The sequence below is a fragment of the Oncorhynchus mykiss genome, chromosome 8 (assembly GCF_013265735.2).
Source record: "Oncorhynchus mykiss isolate Arlee chromosome 8, USDA_OmykA_1.1, whole genome shotgun sequence".
Classification (NCBI taxonomy): Eukaryota; Metazoa; Chordata; class Actinopteri; order Salmoniformes; family Salmonidae; genus Oncorhynchus; species Oncorhynchus mykiss.
This window is the reverse complement of record NC_048572.1, coordinates 9,294,197-9,319,105: the sequence shown is the minus strand read 5'-3', so window position 1 is coordinate 9,319,105 and position 24,909 is coordinate 9,294,197. Positions and strand designations below refer to the sequence as shown.

The following is a 24,909-nucleotide window of genomic DNA, read 5'->3' as shown; positions in this document are numbered from 1 at the left end:
AGAGGTGGTGGGTTCGCGCCAGACATCGGGTTTTCCTTGATGGCCAAAAATATCAATTTTAGTCTCATCTGACCAGAGTATCTTCTTCAATGTTTGGGGAGTCTCCCAGCTGCTTTTCGGTGAACACCAAATGTGTTTGCTAATTTTTTCTTTAAGAAATAGCTTTTTTCTGGCCACTCTTCCTTAAAGCCCAGCTCTGTGGAAAGTAAGGCTTAAAGTGGTCCTATGGACAGACACTCCAATTTCAGCTGTGGAGCTTTGCAGCTCCTTCAGGGTTATCTTGGGTCTCTTTTTTGCCTCTGATTTATGCCTACCTTGCCTGGTCCGTGAGTTTTGGTGGGCGGCCCTCTCTTGGCAGGTTTGTTGTGGTGCCATATTCTTTCAATTATTTTATGATGGATTTATTGGTGCCCCATGGGATGTTCAAAGTTTCTGATATTTCTTTATAACCCAACCCTAATCTGTACTTCTCTGACCTGTTTGGAGAGCTCCTTGGTCTTCATGGTGCCGCTTGCTTGGTGGTGCCCCTTGCTTAGTGGTGTTGCAGACCCTGGGGCCTTTCAGAACAGGCGAAAATATACTGAGATCATGTGATAGATCATGTGACACTTAGATTGCACACAGGTGGACTTTATTTAACTAATTATGTGACTATGTGAATAATTTTGCACGCCCAATTTTTCAGTTTGTTGATTTGTTTGTTTGAAATATCCAATAAATGTCGTTCCACTTCATGATTGTGTCCCACTTGTTGTTGATTCTTCACAAAAAAATACAGTTTTATATCTTTATGTTTGAAGCCTGAAATGTGGCAAAAGGTTGCAAAGTTCAAGGGGGCCGAATACTTTTGCAAGGCACTGTAGTTGGTTGCACCAGCTCTTATTTAGGGGCTTCATATCAAAGGGGGTCAATACACATGCACGCACCACTTTTCTGTTGTTGTTTTTTTTAAAATATTTTGTTGTTGTTGAAACAAGTAATTTTTTTCATTCCACTTCACCAATTTGGACTATGTTGTGTATGTCCATTACATGAAATCCAAATAAAAATCCATTTAAATTACAGGTTGGAATGCAACAAAATATCAAGGGGGGGTGAATACTTTTGCAAGGCACTGTATTTGTACTATTTTCTACATTATCGAATAATAGTGAAGACATCAAACCTATGAAATAACACATATGGAATCATGTAGTAACCAAAAATATGTTAAACAAATCAACATATTTTACATTTTAAATTCTTCAAAGTAGTGCCTTGATGACAGCTTTGCACACTCTTGGCATTCCATCAACCAGATTCACGAGGAATGCTTTTCTAACAGTCTTGAAGGAGTTCCCACATTTGCTGAGCACATCAATTTATGAAGCATTGGAAAGCAGCATAATCACAAATAAAACAAGTATTGGACCAATGTATTTCAAATCAAACTTTATTTGTTACATGCTTTATAAATGTCATGACCCATTCCCTTTAAGGTGAATCACCATTTTCTTAAACAATGTTAAATATGACATCTTTTATGAAAAGCAAAGGACATCTTTATAATCTGGTTAGATGATAAGATAACAACCAACATAACCAAAAAAGGACATCAGACTGTTAAATAGCCATCACTAGCCGGCTACCTTCTGGCTACTTAACCATGGACTGAAGAGGCTACTGCCCTACAGACTGCGAATCATTAGTCCCTTTAATAATGTTTACATGCTTTACTCATCTCATATATATATATATATACTGTATTCTATTCTACTGTATTTTAGTCTTTGCTACACCTGCAATAACATCTGCTAAATATGTGTGTGACCAATACATTTGATTTGATAACAGAGACCAGTGAGTTGTAATCTGGATAGTCTTCTCAACCAGAAAAACAGTTTACAACAAGAAAATAACACAATTAAGATGGCATGTGCCAAAATTTGCCTGCTGGAACCTTGGAAAAGAATGGTGGGTTGGTATTGGAGGAGGTGACTGAAGGACGGTTCACTTCCAGGCTCTCTTTGATGCCGCGGACATCAGCAGTGGATAGGTTGGCTTTGAGGGAAAGTAGAGCCGAAATATGTCTCCAACTGAGAAAGGTGGAAGAGCAAAAAATAAAAGTTCATCAACAAAGTTCAAAACGGTCATTTTTTGTCCATTATATTAATCAACTGGGCTCCAAAGTGGCGCAGCGGTCTAAGGCACTGGATCTCAGTGCTAGAGACGTGACTACAGACCCTGGCTTGTTTCCAGGCTGTATCATAACCGGCCGTGATTGGGAGTCCCATAGGGCGGTGCACAATTAGCCCAGCATCGTCTGGGTTTGGTCTGGGGTAGGCCTTCATTGTAAATAAGAATGTGTTCTTAACTGATTTGCCTAGTTAAATAAAGGTTAAATATAATAAAACATGTATAATGTTGCATCAACATGTTTTGACCATGCCAGTTTTACAGTCCAAATAAAAATAAACAGTTCCAAATGTCTACATTAAGTCATGCTAAGCTAAGCTAAGGAGAGGCGGACCAAAACGCAGCGTTGTTATTGTGATACATCTTTAATAAAGATGAAAATAGAACAATATACAAAAACGTGAAAAACCGAAAACAGCCCTATCTGGTGTAACAAACACAAAGACAGGACGAATCACCCACAAAACCCAACACAAAACAGGCTACCTAAATATGGCTCTCAATCAGAGACAATGACTAACACCTGCCTCTGATTGAGAACCATATCAGGCCCAAACACAGAAACAGACAAACAAGACATCCAACATAGAATGCCCATTCAGATCACACCCTGACCAAACAAAACATAGAACATACAAAGCAAACTATGGTCAGGGTGTGACAGCCAGTATAAACAGAATGTGCCAAATTTACAGTATAAACAGAAGGACATTTTCGTTTAAAAAAAAAAGGAGCAGAATAGTGGTAGAAAAAGTAGCAAGACTACTGGACCTGCCCACTAGCAGAGGTAACATTACTGTTGACTGTAGTAGGACAGTACTACAGCAGTAGTAGTAACGGTAGCAATAGTAACGGTACCATCAGTGGCAGTAGTTGTGTTAGTTCAGTAATAGTGATAGAGGAAGAAGTACTACAAATAGTAAAGCAACATTTAGTAATAGTACTGCTTGGGTGTGTCTGGCATCTCTGCCTCAAAACACTATTAGAAAAGAAGGTGCTATCTAGAGCCTAAAAGGGTTCTTCAGCTGTCCCCATAGGATAACCCTTTTTGGTTCCAGGTAGAACCCTTTTTGGTTCCATGTAGAAATGTTTTGGTTCCATGTGGAACCATTTTGGTTCTACCTGGAACCAAAAAGGGGTAGAATAGTCTCAAACGGCACCCTATTCTCTACATCGTGCACTAATGTTGCACTATAATGGGAATAGGGTGCCATTTGGGATGCTCTAGCCCTGGCCTGTATTTTTCCACTGCACAGTGCTGGGGATAGCAGGGATCGCTGGCCAGTTCTAGACATCAGACAGGAGTCATATTACACCCCTTCTCTGTGTATCTCCCTCCCTCCCTCCCTCCATCTCTGTACTAGTACATGACAGAAGAGATGCCTCATATTGTGTAGTCAGCCAGACACCTGAGATCTGCAGTGAAGGCCCTTGTTACCTAGGTTACCGCCCGGTGATACCTGACTTGCCCAGAGTTACCTCACTGCAACAACCCCCCCCCCCCCCCCAATAGGGTTTCATTTTAAGATATTGTGAGAGGATTAGAGGGAAGATAAAGAGATAATTGGATTCAAGGGACTCAAAATAACTAAGGATCAGCTATGGCTTGTATTTATAAATCAGCAAGGCATTCATTGTCAAATAGAAATCAAAAAGCCTTTGTTTCAATTTGGCTTATATTCACAAATATAAAGGTGTGGCTCAGCTACCAGGGAGTCATTATCTGTATTCTATTTCCATTCTGTCTTCTATTTCCATTCTGTCTTCTATTTCCATTCTCTGTCTTCTATTTCCATTCTCTGTATTCTATTTCCATTCTCGGTCTTCTATTTCCATTCTGTCTTCTATTTCCATTCTCTGTCTTCTACTTTCATTCTCTGTCTTCTACTTTCATTCTCTGTCTTCTAGTTTCATTATCTGTATTCTATTTCCATTCTCTGTATTCTATTTCCATTCTCTGTATTCTATTTCCATTCTCTGTGTTCTACTTCCATTCTGTCTTCTATTTCCATTCTGTCTTCTATTTCTATTTTCTGTCTTCTATTTCCATTCTCTGTCTTCTATTTCCATTCTCTGTCTTCTATTTCCATTCTCTGTCTTCTACTTCCATTCTGTCTTCTATTTCCATTCTCTGTCTTCTACTTTCATTCTCTGTCTTCTACTTTCATTCTCTGTCTTCTAGTTTCATTATCTGTATTCTATTTCCATTCTCTGTATTATATTTCCATTCTCTGTATTCTATTTCCATTCTCTGTGTTCTACTTCCATTCTGTCTTCTATTTCCATTCTGTCTTCTATTTCTATTGTCTGTCTTCTATTTCCATTCTCTGTCTTCTATTTCCATTCTCTGTCTTCTATTTCCATTCTCTGTCTTCTACTTCCATTCTCTGTCTTCTATTTCCATTCTCTGTCTTCTATTTCCATTCTCTGTCTTCTACTTTTATTCTCTGTCTTCTACTTTCATTCTCTGTGTTCTAGTTTCATTCTCTGTGTTCTAGTTTCATTCTATGTGTTCTATTTAAATCCTATGTGTTCTTTTGAGTGGGAACAACATCATGCAAGAACAAGTTTAGACAAAGAAAGTGCAAGCAGAGATGTTGAGATCAAATTTGGCCCAAACAGCTGTTCAGCAGGATTAAGGCCAAGTTGATCTTTGACCACACAACTTTTATAATGGCGTTGCTGCTTATGTGAAATATGAAAGATATACAGGCAGACATGCCTTTTACACCTGGCCAACCCCACATTTAATCTGAGGGACCCATTTTATGTTAGTCTTGCGTCATGTGACTGAGGTACTGTGAAAGTAGTACCAGGTTATGTCACTGGGATACTGTAAATGTAGTACCAGGTTATGTGATTATGTGAATGTACTGTAGGCAAACTCTCCATCTATGTCGTTAGCCTTGTGTGGAGGATCTGTCTGTCTGTCTCACCTAAGGTCTGGGAAGTCCCTAGCCAGGGTGACGATCTCCAGCTGGATGCTTCCTGGGTCCTGCAGTCTGACCACCTCCGCCATTTTAGGGAGGACCTCACTCAGCCAGCATATTTTGGACCCCTGTGGACAGTGGATAGGTCAAATCATGCATACTTTCATGTACAGTATTTAATGTCTTCCATGTACTGTGTTATGGCTACTTTACTCTATCGAGATGTTTACATTCACTTTAAATAAAGTTGGATTTGATTTGATACTAATATCTATTGAGTGTCTAAATAAATAGAAGTTTAGGGGAATCAGACCACAGCTGTTGTTTATGATACATGGGCGATTTTATTTAGAGACTCGGCCTGGAGTCTGCCAAGTCATAACATGACCCAGGTGGTGGTGGTTTTCAACATCTTTCCATGATGGGCTACAGAAAAGGCTCTCATGCATTCCAGTGGGCTTAGTCTAACTTGGGAGAACAACTTAACAACCAAAAGAACGCTATGTATAAAGTACCAGACAAAGGTTTGGACACACCTACTTATTCAAAGGTTGAAAAACCCTGGAATGAGTAGGTGTATCCAAACTCTTGACTGGTACTGTACATCTCTAGCTTAAATTTACATTTTGATGGGGATTTTTTAAAATTATGTTACTCTAGGGGGTTAATTTGTTGTTTAAATTCTTTATTTCTTTGTTATTCTTCATGCATCATAAACATTTAAAATAAAACAATTCTTAGGATAAATGTTTTGAACTGTGTGTTTGAGTTGGTTTTGTGTGTATCATGCTATTACTTTCATGTGTTTGTGTACACACACGCTCAAGCTATATTAACTGCAATATGAGGTGTGTGTGTGCGTCTTCGGTGCTTACCGCTTCAGTAAAGTAGGTGCTCAGTTTGCTGCTGTCTTCAGCCAGTAATTTGGCTGCTGTCTCCTGCTGCTCCTTGTCCTTCAGCCTCATCTTCCTCTTCATCATCCTCTTCACATACTCCACCATCATCTCCATGTGGAGCCGGCCCAGCAGCTCCTACACACACACAGACACACAAATATCACTGTGTGTTTGTGTGTACACGTGTCTTTGTTTTCACACATCTGTTGGCGTGTGTGTGAGTGTAAACTTACCTCCACACAGATGGGTTTGAGGTCTGTGAATTGCTGCATGTGTCTGTCCAGTGTCCCCAGAACTTCATCCAGTACCATCTGACCCCCAGTAAACCAGGCCTGCGTCCACAGCCTATGGTACTGCACCTGAGGATACAGGAAGTCATGCAGAGGTCAATATCTGACCTTGAAGCAGTGGACACCAGTGGGTCAGAACATGATCGGTGACCCGGATGAGAAAACGTTGCAGTTGTACTGCCATAACAACTTCATAGTTCAAGTTAAAATCAATTCCCTCTCTATTCCACTAATTTGTAAATAATTATAATAAAACAAATGTGTTTTATTACTAATATGCATCAACTGTTTCATCACAGCTGAAGTGCAAAAGTAAAAACATTATGGAGAATAACATGGACAATCTGTAACCCACAAAGATGTGATGTGATTTGAGTGGTCACTTGGATGACCACATTGTACCATTGTAACCTACAGTCACACTTTGCACTTCAAACATTGTGGCCTTGATAATGTTGGTCGGAAACCATTTAGGAGGGAATTCTCCTGAAGGCTTATATTCATTCAGAGAATTGTCCCGAAGCCACTCCTGCATTGTCTTGGCTGTGTGCTTAGGGTCGTTGTCCTGTTGGCTCCTGAATCTTCACCCCAGTTGGAGGTCCTGAGCACTCTGGAGCAGGTTTTCATCAAGGAGCTCATAGTACTTTGCACCGTTAATCTTTCCCTCGATTCTGACTAGTCTCCCAGTCCCTGCCACTGGAAAAACATCCCTACAACATGTTGCTGCCACCACCATGCTTCAGCGTAGGGATGGTGCCAGGTTTCCTCCAGACTTGACGCTTGGCATTCAGGCCAAAGAGCTCAACCTTGGTTTCATCAGACCAGAGAATCGTGTTTAGTCTTTAGGTGCCTTTTGGCAACTCCAAGAGGGCTGTCATATGCCTTTTACTGAGGAGTGGCTACCGTCTGGCCACTACCATAAAGGCCTGATTGGTGGAGTGCTGCAGAGATGATTATCCTTCTGGAAGATTCTCCCATATCCACAGAGGAACTCTGGAGCTCTGTCAGAGTGACCATTCTGACATCTCTCTGACCAAGGCCCTTCTCCCCCGATTGCTCAGTTTGGCCGGGCGGCCAGCTCTAGGAAGATTCTTTGTGGTTCTAAACTTCTTCCATTTAAGAATTATGGAGGCCAATGTGTTCTCGGGGACCTTCAATGCTGCAGAAATGTTTTGGTACCCTTCCCCAGATCTGTGCCTTGACACAATCCTGTCTCGGAGCTCTACAGATCATTCCTTTGACCTCGTGGCTTGGTTTTTCGATTGTCAACTCTGGGACCTCATGTAGACATTTGTGTGCCTTTCCAAATCATGTCCAATCAATTGAATTTACCACAGGTGGACTCCAATCAAGTTGTTGAAACATCTCAAGGATGATCAATGAAAATAGGATGCACCTAAGCTCAATCTCGAGTCTCATAGCAAAGGTTCTGAAAATGTATGTCAATAAGGTATTTCTGTTTTTATAAGTTTGCACACATTTCTAAAAACCTCTTTTCACTTTTTCACAAAGGGGAATTGTGTGTAGATTGATGAGGGAAAAATGTAATTGAATCAATTTTAGAATAAGGCTGTAACGTAACAAAATGTGGAAAATGACTAGAGCTCTGGATACTTTCACATTTCACTGTACGTGTAACTGATAGATACATTCAAAAACATGAACATGTAGTGTGTGTATGTAAATTGTAAAGTATTTAGTCTACAATGTATTTTTCATTATATGTCGGACCCCAGTAAGACTAGCTGTCGCCGTTGGCGTCGGCTAATAGGGACCCTGATGAGTCAAAATCAAACCAATCAAAGGTAGTGGAAACATTCCAGTGATCAGACTAGAAATACCTGTTTTGTTGTTTTCCTCTTCGTAAACAGATGTTATAAAGGCAAATTCTATTTTCTTCCATTTTGTTTCAATGTTGTTGTATTTTTGGCAAGCTGTTGGTATTATAATATGTCCTTTAAAAATATATATATATAAAGTAAAACTGTGGTACAATTCTGCACATTCAATAACACCTCATTTAAACGCAACTTTATGTTAAGGGAATATGACATACTTCTTCTTATTCTAAAATAAATTCATAAAGAAAAATCCTAATCAATCTACACACAATACCCCACAATGACAAAATGAAAATAGGTTTTAAACATTTTTGCAAATGTATTAAAAATGTAAAACTGAAATACCTTATTTACATAAGTATTGAGACCTTTTGCTAGGAGATTCGAAATTGAGCTCAGGTGCATCTTGTTCCCATTGATCATGCTTGAGATGTATCTACAATTTGATTGGATGGCGCCGACAGATATGGCAACTCTGCTTCTAGCTCCTAAGCAACTTTGCAGTATTTCGTTTTTTGTGTGATATTTATTACATTATCAGCCCTGAATTGTTTTTGTTTTGCAGCCGTACCCTCCAGGGCAATTTAACTTATTCCAGAGGCAGCTCCGAAACACCACCGGCAGAGAAAAGGTAGTCAGTCAGACTCAGGAAGTGTGCACACCATCCACCGCTTCCGAGTATATTACTCGCTAATGTTCAGTTTCTGGCTAATATAGTAGATGAGCTCAGGGCGAGGATCTCCTTTCAGAGAGACATCGGGGATTGTAACATACTCTGTTTCACGTAGACATGGCTCTCACGGTATTCTATCTCAAGTCCTTTTATTCACCTGACCTAGAATACCTCACAATCAAATGCCTACCGTATCAACTCCCAAGAGAATTATCTTTGGTTATAGTCACAGCCGTGTATATTCCCCCCTCAAGCCGATACCATAACGGCCCTCAAAGAAAAACACTGGACTTTATGCAAACTGGAAACCACACCCTGAGGCCACATTTATTGTCGCTGGGAATGATAACAAAGCAAATTTGAGGAAAACGCTACTGAAGTGCTACCAACACATTGACTGTAGTACTCGCTCTGGAAAAACATTGGACCACTGCTATTCAACTTTTTGAAATGCCTACAAGGCCTACAAATCTGATCACGACTATTTGGCTCCTCCCGTCCTATAAGCAGAAACTCAAACAGGAAGTACCCGTGCTAAGGTCAATTCAACGCTGGTCTGACCAATTGAAATCCATGCTTCAAAATTTTTTTGATCACACGGACTGGGATATGTTCCGGGTAGCCTCTGAGAATAACATTGATGAATACACGTATACAGTGAGTGAGTTCATCAGGAAGTGTATAGGAGCTGTTGTACCCACTGTGACTATTAAAACCTGCCCAAACCAGAAACCCTGGATAGATAGCAGCATTCGTGCAAAACTGAAAGTGCAAACCACCAAATTTAACCATGGCAGGGTGACTGGGAATATGGCCGAAAACAAACAGTGTTATTCCCTCCGTAAGGCAAACAAACAGGCAAAACACCAGAACAGAGACAAAGTGCAGTCGCAATTCAACGGCTCAGACTACAGACAATCACGGAATACAAAGCGAAAACCAATCACATCGCGGACACTGATGTCTTGCCGCGGGACAAGCAAAACACCTTCCTCGCCTGCTTTAGGGACAACACAGTGCCACCGACACGACCCGCTACCAAGGACTGTGGGCTCTCCTTCTCCGTGGCCGACGTGAATAAGACATTTAAGCATGTTAACCCTCGCAAGGCTGCCAGCCCAGACGGCATCCCAAGCCGCATCCTCAGAGCATGCGCAGACCACCTGGCTGGAGTGTGTTTAATCAATCTCTTCCTATCCCAGTCTGCTGACCCCACTTGTACCCAAGAAAGTCAAGGTAACTGAACTAAATGACGATTGTCCTGTAGCACTCACTTCTGTCATCATGAAGTGCTTCGAGAGGCTAGTTAATTAACCTCTCTGGGATAGGTGGGACGCAATCGTCCCACCTGGCCAATAGCCAGGGAAAATGCAGAGCACCAAAATAAAATAAATGACTATAAAAATCAATCTTTCATTAAATCACACATGTAAGATACCAAATTAAAGCTACACTCCTTGTGAATCCAGCCAACATGCCAGATTTTAAAAAAATCTTATGCTTTCAGCGAAAGCATAAGATGCTATTATCTGATGATAGCACAACAGTAAACAAAGAGAGTAGCATATTTCAACCCTGCAGGCACGACACAAAATGCAGAAATAAAAATATAATTCATGCCTTACCTTTGACAAACTTCTTTTGTTGGTACTCCAATATGTCCCATAACATCACAACTGGTCCCTTTGTTCGATTCATTCCGTCCATATATATCCAAAATGTCCATTTATTTGGCGCGTTTGATCCAGAAAAACACAGCTTCCAACTTGCGCAACGTCACTACAAAATATCTAAAAAATGACCTGTAAACTTTGCCAAAACCCTTTCAAACTACTTTCGTAATACAACTTTAGGTATTTTTGAAACGTTAATAATCGATCAAATTGAAGACGCGATGATCTGTGTTCAATACAAAAAGAAAACAAACTGACGCTACTTTTCTGGTTATGCGCCTCTCTCAAACAGTCCACATGAAGTGACTGTCATTCAAGATGGCCGTACTTCTTCATTACACAAAGGAACAACCTCAACCAATTTCTAAAGACTGGTGACATCCAGTGGAAGCGGTAGGTACTGCAAACAAGTCCCTTAGAAATCTGGTTTCCCAATGAAAACCCATTGAAAAGACAGTGACCTCAAAAACGAAAAAGTCTGAATGGTTTGTCCTCAGGGTTTTGCCTGCTACATAAGTTCTGTTAGACATGATTCAAACAGTTTTAGAAACTTCAGTGTTTTCTATCCAAATCTACTAATAATATGCATATCTTATATTCTGCAGATGAGTAGCAGGCAGTTGAATTTGGGCACGCTATTTATCCAAAAGTGAAAATGCTGCCCCTTATCCTGAAGAAGATTTAAGGATCATATCACCTCTACCTCTTGCTTATTGCCCCAATAGATCCACAGACAATGCAATCGCCATCGCACTGCACACTGCTCTATCCCATCTGGACAATAGGAATGCCTATGTAAGAATGATGTTCATTGACTATAGCTCCGTATTCAACACTATTGTACCCTTCAAGCACATCATTAAGCTCGGGGCCCTGGCTTTGAACCCAACCCCTTGCAACTGGGTCCTGACGGGCAACCCCCAGCTGGTGAAGGTAGGAAACAACATCTCTCCTTCGCTGATCCTCAACACAGTGCGTGATCAGCCCCCTCCTGTACTCCCTGTTCATTAATGACTGCATGGCCACGCGCGCCTCCAACTCAATCATCAAGTTTGCAGACGACAGAACAGTAGTAGGCCTGATTATCAACAATGATGAGACAGCCTACAGAGAGGAGGTAAGCGCCCTGGGAGAGTGGTGCCAGGAAAATAACCTCTCACTCAACAAAGCAAAGGAGCTGATCATGGACTTCAGGAAACAGCAGAGTTTGTTTTTTTGGGGTTTTATGCAAAGGTCAAAAGGAGCGCAGTTCAACGAACCACCTCTGCAACACACACACACCTCTGCAACACACACACACCTCTGCAACACACACACACCTCTGCAACACACACATGCTCTCTTATTGATTGTAGGATATGCTATCAGTTTGCCCACAGTGGAATCGGCCTTGATGTCAAAACAGAGTTTGTTTACGGTCAAAAGAGGATAGCGGATAAATAACCTGGCTTGATTGACGAGTCTAAAACCAAAAGGAAACTACATTGGAACTATTACACGTGCGGAAATAAGTCCGTGGAGCTTCGAGACAGAATTGTGTTGAGGCACAGATCTGGGGAAGGGTACCAAAACATTTCTGCAGCATTGAAGGCCCCCAGGAAAACACAATGACCTCCATCTTAAATGGAGCAAGTTTGGAACCACCAAGAATCTTCCTAGAGCTGGCCGCCCGGCGAAACTGAGCAATCGGGGGAGAAGGGCCATGGTCAGAGAGCTGACCAGAACACGATAGTTACTCTGACAGAGCGCCAGAGTTGCTATGTGGAGTTTGGAGAATCTTCCAGAAGGATAACCGTCTCTGCAGCACTCCCACCGATCAGGCCTTCATGATAGAGTGACCAGACGGAAGACAATTCTCAGTTAAAGGCACATGGCAGCCCTCTTGGAGTTTGCCAAAATGCACCTAAGGACTCAGACCATGAGAAGCAAGATTATCTGGTCTGATGAAACCAAGATTGAACTCTTTGGCCTGAATGCCAAGCATCACATCTGGAGGAAACCTGGCACCATCCCTACAGTGACGCATGATGGTGGCAGCAGCATCATGCCGTGGGGATGTTTTTCAGCGGCAGGGACTGGGAGACTAGTCAGGATCGAGGGAAAGATGAACAGAGCAAAGTACTTTGGTGGCTTCGGGACAAGTCTCTCAAGTAACTCCTGGGTAAGGAAAAATCATCTAATTTGAGAAAGGTTGTCTGGGATTTTGAACTAGATGCCAAAAGTCAACCAAATTAACAGTGCAGATGTAACGTTGTACATTGGAGTATTGCTAGAGTATTATGCTTGGTGTCTCTGCTGTCACATGTAGCCTACCCTGAGCTCCTCATGTATGGGGCCGGTGAAGTATCCGTAGCCACAGTCTCTCAGGTCTGCCAATGTGGACATACAGCTTGTCCTGATCTCTTCTGGGATTGACTCCTCTCTTCTCACTATGAAGTCTCTGTAAAGGAGGAACCAATGTCATGACATCAATGTTGGATTTATGAAGTCAAATAAGAGGTTGGGAGGATTGGAGGGATAGAATGACAATGGACAGTTCAAAGGTACTTTCAATCATCGAGCTGACAAGGTCAAAATCTGTCGTTCTGCCCCTGAGCAAGGCAGTTAACCCACTGTTCCCCCGGGTGCCAATGACGTGGATTTTGATTAAGGCAGCCCCTCGCAGCTCTCTGATTCAGAGGGGTTGGGTTAAATGAGGAAGACACATTTTCAATTGAATGCATTCAGTTCTACAACTGACCTTTCCCTTTCCTGGAGTGTCTACAAGTAGCTAGATAAGTAGAACAAATGATACAACTTCAGATTAAGAGACGACATGCATATAGATCAAAACTGTTTCATGAGATCGGGGATTAGTAGAAACAAAAAGCATTTATAAAATGCTTATTTAGTGCTTATGAATGCTTTATGTAAGGATTATACATGTGTTATGAAGCTCGTATGTAGCTAGCTACCCTTCAAATACCAAGGAAATGAACACAGAAAATGTGATTTTTATGAAACAAATGACTTGGTGAAATGAACAACAGTTTTTGGCCTACCTGAATTGTTCGATGTTAACCAAGTTAGCTTTCACGACTGCCTGAGTGTTCTCCCGTCTTGCCTTCACAAATTCTTCAAGAGATTTCTTATAGCTGCAAATATACATTGTACAAAATGTCAACAGGCATCTCCAGGTTCTTTTTCATTATGTCAGTAAAATGTTGAATAGTAACACTGCAGTTCATATTCCTCATTTATGCAACGGCTGGGTCTAATCCTGAATGCTGATTGGTTAAAACTGCATTCAAGCCGGTGTCTATTCCACAAGTTAACACCGGCGAAATCTATGACGTTAAAATGCCTATTTACTCTGTTCCATCTGACTGCGCAATCCACTGTCTCATCAGCCCAGCCAAGCAACTATAAAAAGCAAACATTATGTCACATTTCTTTTAGACTAACATTTAGTTTTCAACAGCGGAGATTTGTATAAACCTTGCTGTCTGTCTCGCCGACATTTGCAATATTGTTTCGATATTCAAATTTGATCTTGTCTGTCAGAACGAGACAGACAGGCAGGCAACGTTTCTTAGCCAGTCGAAAAATCATGTCAATTGAAAAAAAGGTCAAACGAAACGAAGTGCAGCTAGTTTGCTGTCCTTCCAGCTTCTGTTTGAAGTTATTGTGTTAGCTGTGTTGTTGGCTAGCTCCTCTGAACAACAGTGTCCTGACAAGTGAACACGTTTTTTTATGCCAGCCGAAATCGCGCCTCATTAGCTAATTGTTATGGATGTATCCAAATAAATGTCACTAGAAAACAGCTTAAACAAATGCAAATATAGATACTTTGCTGTTATTCTGGCTTTTTGATGTGACTGTAAGTGAGCCGTAGTTGACTAGCTAGCAAGCAAGGGATAAGAACGTTGCCAGCAAGTATGGCAGTGGAACATTTAGAATGAGCAACTGGGTCGCGTCCATAGATACAGAACAAAAAGACTGAGCAACTGGGCCGCGTCCATAGATACAGAACAAAAAGACTGAGCAACTGGGTTGCGTCCATAGATACAGAACAAAAAGACTGAACAACTGGGTCTCTGGCAACCAAACCGATAGAATGAACAACCAGCCGGCTTGGGTAGCAACCCTAGATTTGTTTTGGGACTATATCTTGTGGAAGGATGAAATGGTATGAATAGATTAATAAAAAGAAAGTTATTTGAATATGTTGGTAACCCGTTGTATAAAAGTGATAATGCCTTCGAAGCCGACATCTCAGGCCTAACAACACCCTTGTCAATATACCCTCCAAACACTGGCTTCTCATATGGAACGCCGTTTGGGTCTTTGCGTGTCAAAAACAAAACACGTCAAATAACACAATTCTATTATAGAATGTTGTGTGTGCTGAACTGTCACGTGCAAGCCAAGCTCCACCACTACGATCAGTAGCACTGTCAAAGCTGTACAAAAAAATAAGTCTGCAAACAAGCACACAGAGTGACATACCTGCCAAGAACGATGAGTTTACAATACCGTGTTGGTAATAAGGCATTCTTTTTTCAACCGAATGGGGAAAACGTCTGTGTGAGCATTTGAAATACGATCAGGATCAAATTGATCAGGATCAAACTGATTTTGCTAATATCTTTGACAACTTCTGTGGTAGCTAGCTTGACTGGTACAATGAATGTGGCTCAATTCAGTGGTTTCAGAGTCCCGCAATAAGAGCTACGATGCTAATGTTCTCTGGGTGTCACTGAGTAGTCTGATACCCCATGTCATTGATCCACAATGCACCGGTAAGGCTGTACAGTGAAATAAGTATGCCCCCAATGCAATTCTAAAGTATAATGCATCCAGTGTGATTTCAACAGATTTGTCAAATTAACTAATTATTGTATTTTTTTGAATTTATATAACAACATTTAAACCTTGTTTAGCATGGTTTATTCAATTATGGAATAATTCTACTATCTGTATTCATTTGCATCACTGTCAATGACAGACTAGCGAACTGCTAATTCCACTATTGTGGCTAATCCTTATTGTGGCTAGCTTCATATAGGTGGGTCCGACCACCATTGATCAAATAAGACCTATATTTTGCAACAGCTAATGGGGATCATAATAAAATACCAAAATTATAAATGAGGAGTATTTTAGATGATGAAACCTAGCTAGACAGTTAGTCGGCTAACTATAAACCTAGCTAGACAGTTAGTCGGCTAACTATAAACCTAGCTAGACAGTTAGTCGGCTAACTATAGCTACTGAAACAGATTATGTAGTTTTGCTATGTTTTTGGGGAAGAACTTTGTTGGCATCCATCAGCTAGCTAGCTCTTTTTATGACCAGCACTGTCCAGAGTTAGTGGAAGTGTGTCTGCGCTCGTGCAGCATTGGCGGGTGTGCGAGACAAAACTATACCAGCATCATAGCATACGTGTCGGTGAATCGTTATGACATATGAAATACGAGTGATAGTGTAATCAATGTGTAATAACTAGGTAAAAAATGTATGAACGTGTTAAATTATTATGTGATGTGCAGTCATATTCAGGTCCTGATTGGTCAACAAACTTATTTGACAAATACTGTTATTTGCAGTGTATCTTTTTGGACATGCAAAGACCCAAAACGGCGTTCCATATTCTCTGACATTATCACTTAATTGTAGCATACTAAACAAGGTCAAAGACCGTCTGCAACAAGACAGTGTAGATAGAACACCAAGGTTGAATTACCAACTTTTCCCAGGAAAAAAGGCCAAGTAGAATTACGCAATTTGTCTGTGTGGCTGTGAAACCAGAACATAGTAAGCTAATTGAAGGGCTTTGAGCATGATGCTGGATATCAACGTGCATGTTCATCAGTAAAATATTAGATTGGACAGCCCTAAGCCAAAGCATTCAAACTTAATGGAAAAAGTTTTGTTTTTCAATAGAAACTTGGTGAATAAGTTAAGAAGCACAATGGAAAAGTAAACGTTCAACTACAACAGGATGTGTTCATTAAGGCACACAACCAAAATGTTTTGCAATGGAAAAGGAAAATCAGTGTTACTTATTGGACAAGTCCAGGTAGTCTCTCTCTGTTTCAGTCTGCTTTATTCTATTTGGTGTGTAAGGAACACAACCCAGTGGCCAGAGCAATAAGAAATGGGTATACTACCTTATCAAGAAGCTGTCCAGCTGACAAAGGATTCTTTGGGCTTTAGCCTCACTGCCCAGAATAGTCCTGGCCTCTCTCATGGCCCCATCAACAGCCTAGTAAACAGAACAACATACAGTATTAGCACATAAAACCTGACCCTGTACAGTCAAAATAGCTTAGAGCAGGGATGGGATTAATTCCATGTCAACTCAATTCAGTGTAGAAACGTATGAAATTCAGTGCATTTATTAAATATTTCTGATTTATGGTGCTCATTGTTTTGAAGTCTGAAAATATCAGACAAATTTGGGTTTTGAAGGGTAATGTCAGTTTAAATAGAATTATGTCAAGGTTGACATGTTAATATGAAGCTTATATAAAACCATGCGGGAGAAAAAGCTACTTCATATACAGTGCCTTGCGAAAGTATTCGGCCCCCTTGAACTTTGCGACCTTTTGCCACATTTCAGGCTTCAAACATAAAGATATAAAACTGTGTTTTTTTGTGAAGAATCAACAACAAGTGGGACACAATCATGAAGTGGAACGACATTTATTGGATATTTCAAACTTTTTTAACAAATCAAAAACTGAAAAATTGGGCGTGCAAAATTATTCAGCCCCCTTAAGTTAATACTTTGTAGCGCCACCTTTTGCTGCGATTACAGCTGTAAGTCGCTTGGGGTATGTCTCTATCAGTTTTGCACATCGAGAGACTGAATTTTTTTCCCATTCCTCCTTGCAAAACAGCTCGAGCTCAGTGAGGTTGGATGGAGAGCATTTGTGAACAGCAGTTTTCAGTTCTTTCCACAGATTCTCGATTGGATTCAGGTTTATTTCTCCGTTATTTTACCAGGTGAGTTGACTGAGAACACGTTCTCATTTACAGCAACCGTAATGGTTTGAGGGCCAGATTGGGAATTTAGCCAGGACACCGTGGTTAACACCACTACTCTTACGATAAGTGCCATGGGATCTTTTATGACCTCAGAGAGTCAGGACACCCATTTTAACATCCCATACGAAAGACGGCACCCTACACAGGGCCCCCAATCCCCAATCACTGTCCTGGGGCATTGGGATATTTTTTAGACCAGAGGAAAGAGTGCCTCCTACCGGCCCTCCAACACCACTTCCAGCAGCATCTGGTCTCCCATCCAGGGACTGACCAGGACCAACCCTGCTTAGCTTCAGAAGCAAGCCAGCAGTGGTATGCAGGGTGGTATGCTGCTGGTAAGCTGCTGGTAAGCTGCTGGCACCACAAGTATATATATTCCAATTTAGGCACAACTCCTTCTCTCCAATCCTTACATCTATTATGGTTTGACAGGAAGACAAAGTAATAGGGTAATAAACCATCATTTCTTCTTTAAGGGCATCTGACCTGACCTCAACCTCTCATTTGCCTAATCCACAGATGTCCACCCGTCTCCCCTATAGCAATCGTGTGACTTCCTCCCATCCAACCAGCACATTCCAAAGCCATCTGGCTCCTACGGATAACCATTAACTTCTGATGTAAAACCCCTCTAAACCTCAGCACTCCATCAGTGACATGAATAAGTATATTTTCATATTCTCAGAACCCAACAGTAGAAATGTATGAAATTCAGTGCATTTATTAAATATTTCTGATTTATGGTGCTCATTGTTTTGAAGTCTGAAAATATCAGACAAACTTTGGTTTTGGAGGGTAATGTCAGTTTAAATAGAATTATGTCAAGGTTGACATGTTAATATGAAGCTTATATAAAACCATGCGGGAGAAAAAAGCTACATATATGTAGTATGAAAATGAAGAAGAACATGTTCAGGTCAAAGAAAGAGTAGGGCTGAACACAGACAAGTACTAGAAGAAGTAGTAGTAATCCAATAGGTTTCAACCTGTATGATGTCAATGGCCAGAGGACAGAAGCAGTACCCATCAATGAGTTCTGGACTCTTTCCACTGAGCCAACCCTCCTCCTCCTTACTGAGAGCCTTGGAGAACCAGGTCCTGACTCTACTCTGAAAACGACATAGCACAGGTCATCACAAGTCTGTAAGTTTGACACTATAGTTCTGAAAGACATTGTATACAACATTATAAAATAATACATTATTTCCAATTCTAAAGCACTCTGAAAGTAGCCTGGTCCCAGATATGTTTGTGCTATCTTGCCAAGCCCTATGGTCATTAACACACCATAGCAGTTGGCAAGACAGCACAAATAGATCTGGGACCAGGCTACTCTGAAAGGATGGTCTAGACGTATACACATGGATTTAGCCTGTTCATTAGATTTAGCTGTTTCTGGCATCCTGTTTACCTCTTTTTGTAGTAGATACTGCTCCTCCAATGTTGTGAGATCCTTCTCAGATAAAAGAGTTCCCAAAGACTCCATGTTGATGTGCCCCTCAAGGTCTTTGTGTTTTAAGATGTCACTGAAACAGATATAAACATGTTGTAAATGACATCAAGTCATTGATAGAAACCATACGAGACATCTCAGAATCACTCAAAGACTGTACAAGGCAGGACAATAATGTAGGCAACCTTGAGCAATCAGCTATGCCAAATATGCAGAATTTTAGTTTGCAGACATTTAAAAAAAGGGGGGGAACTAGCCTTTTTTTCAGGATGTTCAGGATTTTAATTTAAATGTTCCCTCACCCTGAAAATAGTGAGCATCTTAGCATCTGCCACAAACAGTAGTGGCTTCCCACTGGGCACAGACGTTAGTTAACATCTGGTTTTGATTTACATTTGGTTGAGTTGTCAACCACCCGTCAATTCAATGTGAAATCAACCAAAAATGTCACTCTGTCATTGGATTTTGTATACATTTGGGTGAAAACAAAATTCCTTTAAGTTGAAGACTTTTTGGAAATCCAAATAGTTTTCCACGTTGATTCAACCAGTGTTTGCCCAGTGGGATGGTTCCAGCCACTACAAACTTCAGCTAACTTTAGCCACTGCTAGCTAACAATCAATGGAAATGATAGGCGAAAGCGTTCAATTTTCTAAATGTAATGGCCCAATCAACTCAAATCAACTACATATGCAGTTTGACATCACTTAAATGTGATTTGGACATTTTAAAAAGCAAATTGGCCATTTCACTTTCACTGATTGTTAACAAGCCCTTCAAGAATCCAGGGCAACTACCCTCCCATTTCCCACTTACTTTGGATAGTAATTGTTCACCCAGCAGAGGAGGTAGTTACAGTCATCCACATCGAGCCCAGAGCGGGCCAGTTCTGTTAACCTTGCTGAGAACTTCTGATGGTAAAGTCTCACATACAAGTTGCACACGTCAAAGTCTGGGGGGTAGCAGTCCCTTATGTCCCTGGCCACCCTGAGAACGTCCTCCTTCAGACGCTTGCCCATCCTACATACCTCCCTTTTCATGGACGTTGACAGGTTGTCCACACTGCTAACGCTAATATTGTCCTCCTCCACTGTTGCATTCCTCATTTGAGAATCCACCATTTTTTCAAGCAGGTTGTCGTGGGTGTGCCGGCACTGGTGTGGCCGCCACACGGGGGCCTCGCTGCTGCCCTCGGGCCGCCCTTCCCATTGCTGGTCCTTCTCTTCCAGCAGCGTTATTGTTTCCACCGCACTCCGAAGTATCTCTAGGTGTTCTCCCGAGGGTGTGGAACTAAAGGTGGTGTGAACTGCCATCCATAAGTGGAGCAGCAGGGTTTCATAGTCTTTTTGCAGCGTGTCTTTATCATCCTCGTTGCAAACCTGAACCAACCCCTCTACTGTCATGGTTTCTTGGCCAAAGAGCTGATCCTCTCGCAAGAGCAACTGCTGGCAAGCCTCCACCAAGCGATTTTCCTTCAGGTTCTCCATAAAGTCCATAACCACCTCTGAAAAGAAACAAGTAGAATTCAGGTGAATGGTTACTACAAATCACACACCACAAAGTATTTGAATAGTTATTTTAGTGCAGTCTGTACGTGACAATGAACGGTGACATAAATATATTGTGGCAATCATTTCTCATGGTGAAGGAAAATATAATATGAGTGATTTCTTTCATTTAGAGTTCCTCTTTAAGGATGATAAATCTGACAAATCAATATATTGAGGTAGTAGGCTAGTACTTCATACAGGCTACATCATAGCGCATGTATCGTATCCGGCTAAAGTTTGAACACACCTACTCATTCAAGGGTTTTTCTTTATTTTTACTATTTTCAACATTGTAGAATAGTGAAGACATCAAAACTATGAAATAACACATATGTAATCATGTAGTTACCAAAAATGTTACAATTGTTCAACAAATCAAAATATATTTTAGATTTTAGATTTTTCAAAGTAGCCACCCTTTGCCTTGATGACAGCTTTGCACACTCTTGGCATTCTCTCAACCAGCTTCACCTGGAATGCTTTTCCAACAGTCTTGAAGGAGTTCCATATGCTGAGCACGTGTTGACTGCCTTTCCTTCACTCCGCGGTCCAACTCATCCCAAACCATCTCAGTTGGGTTGAGGTCGGGTGATTGTGTAGGCCAGGTCATCTGATGCAGCACTCCATCACTCTCCTTCTTGGTCAAATAGCCCTTACACAGCCTGAAGGTGTGTTAGGTCATTATCCTGTTGAAAAATAAATGATAGTCCCACTAAGCGCAAACCAGATGGGATGGCGTATCGCTGCAGAATGCTTTTGTAGTGTGTCTTGAATTCTAAATAAATCACTGACAGCAAAGCACCACCACACGTCACACTTCCTCCTCCCTGCTTCACGGTGGGAACCACACATACAGAGGTCATCTGTTCACCTACACTGCGTCTCACAAAGACGTGCTGGTTGGAACCAAAAAACAAACATTTGGACTCATCAGACCAAAGGAAACATTTCCACCAGTCTAATGTCCATTGCTCTTGTTTCTTGGCCCAGTCTCGTCTTATTATTGGTGTCCTTTAGTAGTGGTTTCTTTGCAGTAATTTGACCATGAAAGCTTGATTCACGCAGTCTCCTCAGAACAGATGATGTTGAGATGTGTCTGTTACTTGAATTCTGTGAAGCATTTATTTGGGCTGCAATTTCTGAGGCTGGTAACTCTAATGAACTCATCCACTGCAGCAGAGTAATTTTGGGTCTTCCATTCCTATGGAGGTCCTCATGAGAGCCAGTTTCATCATAGCGCTTGATGGTTTTTGTGACTGCATTTGAAGAATCTTTCAAAGTTCTTGACATTTTCCGGATTGACTGACCTTCATGTCTTAAAGTAATGACTGTTGTTTCTCTTTGCTTATTTAAGCTGTTCTTGGCATAATATAGACTTGGTATTTTACCAAATAGGGCTATCTTCTGTATACCACCCATATCTTGTCACAACACAACTGACGGTCTCAAATGCATTAAGATGATTGTGGACTTCAGGAAACAGCAGAGGGAGCACCCCCCTATCCACATCGACATCGACGGGACAGTAGTGGAGAGGGTAGTAAGTTTTAAGTTCCTCGGCGTACACATCACGGACAAACTGAATTGGTCCACCCACACAGACAGCGTTGTGAAGAAGGCGCAGGAGCGCCTCTTCAACCTCAAGAGGCTGAAGGAATTTGGCTTGTCACCAAACGCACTCACAAACTTCTACAGATGCACAATCGAGAGCATCCTGTCGGGCTGTATCACCGCCTGGTACGGCTACTGCTCCGCCCACAACCGTAAGGCTCTCCAGGGGGTAGTGAGGTGGCAAACTACCTGCCCTCCAGGACACCTACACCACCCGATGTCACAGGAAGGCCATAAAGATCATCAAGGACAACAACCACCCGAGCCACTGCCTGTTCACCCCGCTATCATCCAGAAGGCGAGGTCAGTACAGGTGCATCAAAGCAGGGACCGAGAGACTGAAAAACAGCTTCTATCTCAAGGCCATCAGACTGTTAAACAGCCACCACTAACATTGAGTGGCTGCTGCCAACATACTGACTCAACTCCTGCCACTTTCATAATGGAAATTGATGTAAAAAATGTATCATTAGCCACTTTAAACTATGTCACTTAATATAATGTTTACATACCCTACATTACCCATCTCATATGTATATGTATATACTGTACTCTATATCATCTACTGCATCTTTATGTAATACATATATCACTAGCCACTTTAACTATGCCACTTTGTTTACATAACATACATTACTCATCTCATATGTATATACTGTACTCGATACCATCTAATGCATCTTGCCTATGCCGTTCTGTACCATCACTCATTCATATATCTTTATGTACATATTCTTTATCCCTTTACACTTGTGTGTATAAGGTAGTAGTTTTGGAATTGTTAGGTTAGTTTACTCGTTGGTTATTACTGCATTGTCAGAACTAGAAGCACAAGCATTTCGCTACACTCGCATTAACATCTGCTAACCATGTGTATGTGACAAATACATTTTGATTTTATTTATATTTTGATTTGTTTAACACTTTTTTGTTTACTACATGATTCCATATGTGTTATTTCATAGTTTTGATGTCTTCACTATTATTCCACAATGTAGAAAATAATAAAACATGAAGAAAAACCCTTGAATAAGTAGGTGTGTCCAAAACATCCAAAACATTGATGAACCTTAAAGTAGGATATAGCCTATATAAATTATGCGCACATTCTAACACCAGAGAGAACGCCGAATACAACTTATGACCACTTAATACTGTAGCTAAATATACCTGTTTGAGGTGGATTGCTCTCCACTATGGGTTTGGGGCTCCGTGGTCTTGGCACAAAGCCTAGTATTTGGGGCATCTTCAGTTTATGCCTAAACCTCCCATGTACTGTTTTGGCACTGCCCTCCATTACAGGTGATAGAACAGTCGCTGCCACCGGGTCGTGTCCGACCGCACCCATTTCCTCTGTGAAAAAAAATGTGACGTTATACAGTCTTTTCTCTTCATAAAACCTATCATGGCATTGCACAATTTTTTTTAGAGCACTTATTATCAAACCACACCTTACTTTTCATTGTGGCACGTGTAAAATCAGGCAAACAAACTGGATATGATGTTATAGGCTACAATAGTGGGTTCGCGTTATAGGCTACAATAGTGGGTTCGCGTTATAACATAGGCATAACTGAACACACGGTTTCTATTAAAACTATTTCACCGCAGGCGCATTTTGCGCAAAATATCTTTGCCGTTCTCTCTCTTATAGCCGAAGTTGAGTGAAGCTTGCTTAGCCAAAATAAAACCACACAGGCAGACATATATTTGATGTTATTTAATATTTAATAACGTGCCCAAAAAGGTGCACAAAGGCCAATAAAAATGTCCCTACCTTTCATGCTCTCAGAACATTCGGTACCTACTCGTAACCTAATAGTGACAGATAGACCTGTAGACTAGGCTTTGGTATAAATAATTGCTGGCCAGAGGGCGGAGACATTGGCGTAGATAGCCTACATTTGACAGACGACTGCTATTCATCATGAATACTTTACAAAACTTAATGTATCTTTAGGAAAACATACATTTGAATGTCATTCTTATGTTGACACTTGCAGGTAAAATTTAAATCATTATTAAAACTAACAACATTGTTGTTATTGTTCGGACTGTCCCTCCCACATAAGTTGCATCAAATATTGAAAAAAACACGTTTGATATTCCCCTCATCATTTGCCACTCCACTCTTCAATCTCATCTTCCAATGTGATGAAAGTCAACCTCTTACAAAATCACTGGACAAATGTCAAATGATCACATGCTGTATATTGCAACCACTAAAAATGAAATCCTATTATTTAGAATGTGCTGTATATCATAGTAGTAGTGGGCATCAACAAAAGGCTATTCATATCAATGAATACATTACAACCTTTGTATATTGTAGGCTATTTATATGTGTTATGCTATATGTATTTATCTTACCTTTGGTCTTCCTCTGTCTTCTGGGCAGTATGTGGAGAACAGAAAACTTCATTGTGAATAGCCGAATGAACAATGCTTGCAGTAGCTCTTCAATATCACACTCTACTCAAGACTGAAGAACTCCACTGTGTCAGCTGTTTATATTGATTGCCCACATATCGGAGCGTTTCTCTTTGTGCGCATGGTAGGGGGATACCATGGGTCTTTCTGGAGGAAGTCATTTCCCCCTTCAGTTTCTATTTATCTTAAATTCGCTTCCCTGCTTTCCACTCACTGCAATTGCCTCACCTTTTGCCAAAAGGAAAATAATGTATACCTTAAAGAGGCCATCTGGGATTCAAACAACCAGAAAGCGGCCACCCTGCCACTTTTTGGTAAACAGTTGGTGCTGGAGAAACGTTACCATTCTCAGATT

At 41.0% G+C, this 24,909-nt stretch overlaps 1 protein-coding gene across 2 annotated transcripts; it reads right to left on the bottom strand.

Annotated features, from left to right (window-relative positions):
• Positions 1-1,414: 1,414 nt before the first annotated feature.
• Positions 1,415-24,648, bottom strand: LOC110529330 (tumor necrosis factor alpha-induced protein 2). 2 transcript variants are annotated; one of them, XM_021611462.2, is made up of 12 exons: positions 24,495-24,648; positions 23,295-23,477; positions 19,780-20,467; positions 18,922-19,036; positions 18,497-18,619; positions 16,631-16,725; positions 13,520-13,612; positions 12,792-12,918; positions 6,235-6,360; positions 5,981-6,136; positions 5,112-5,233; positions 1,415-2,075 (listed from the first exon to the last, which is right to left on the bottom strand). In XM_021611462.2, the coding sequence occupies exons 1-12, from the start codon at positions 24,544-24,546 to the stop codon at positions 1,904-1,906; spliced, it is 2,052 nt and encodes a 683-aa protein (XP_021467137.2). In that variant the 5' UTR covers positions 24,547-24,648; the 3' UTR covers positions 1,415-1,903. The 2 variants fall into 2 exon arrangements, with proteins under 2 accessions (XP_021467137.2, XP_036840587.1); XM_036984692.1 differs by lacking the exon at positions 24,495-24,648 and adding an exon at positions 23,902-23,999 and having other exon boundaries at positions 1,634-2,075.
• Between the last annotated feature and the right edge of the window lie 261 nt (positions 24,649-24,909).

What these genes read in the sequence shown, in the direction of transcription:
- LOC110529330 (XM_021611462.2), bottom strand. Translation starts at nt 24,546, where the DNA reads ATGAAGTTTTCTGTTCTCCACATACTGCCCAGAAGACAGAGGAAGACC. An exon ending in GAGCAATCCACCTCAAACAG is followed by an intron (nt 20,468 to 23,294) that starts GTATATTTAGCT and finishes GTTTCTTTTCAG; the next exon opens with AGGTGGTTATGGACTTTATG. An exon ending in CTGGACAGCTTCTTGATAAG is followed by an intron (nt 13,613 to 16,630) that starts GTAGTATACCCA and finishes GTATATTTGCAG; the next exon opens with CTATAAGAAATCTCTTGAAG.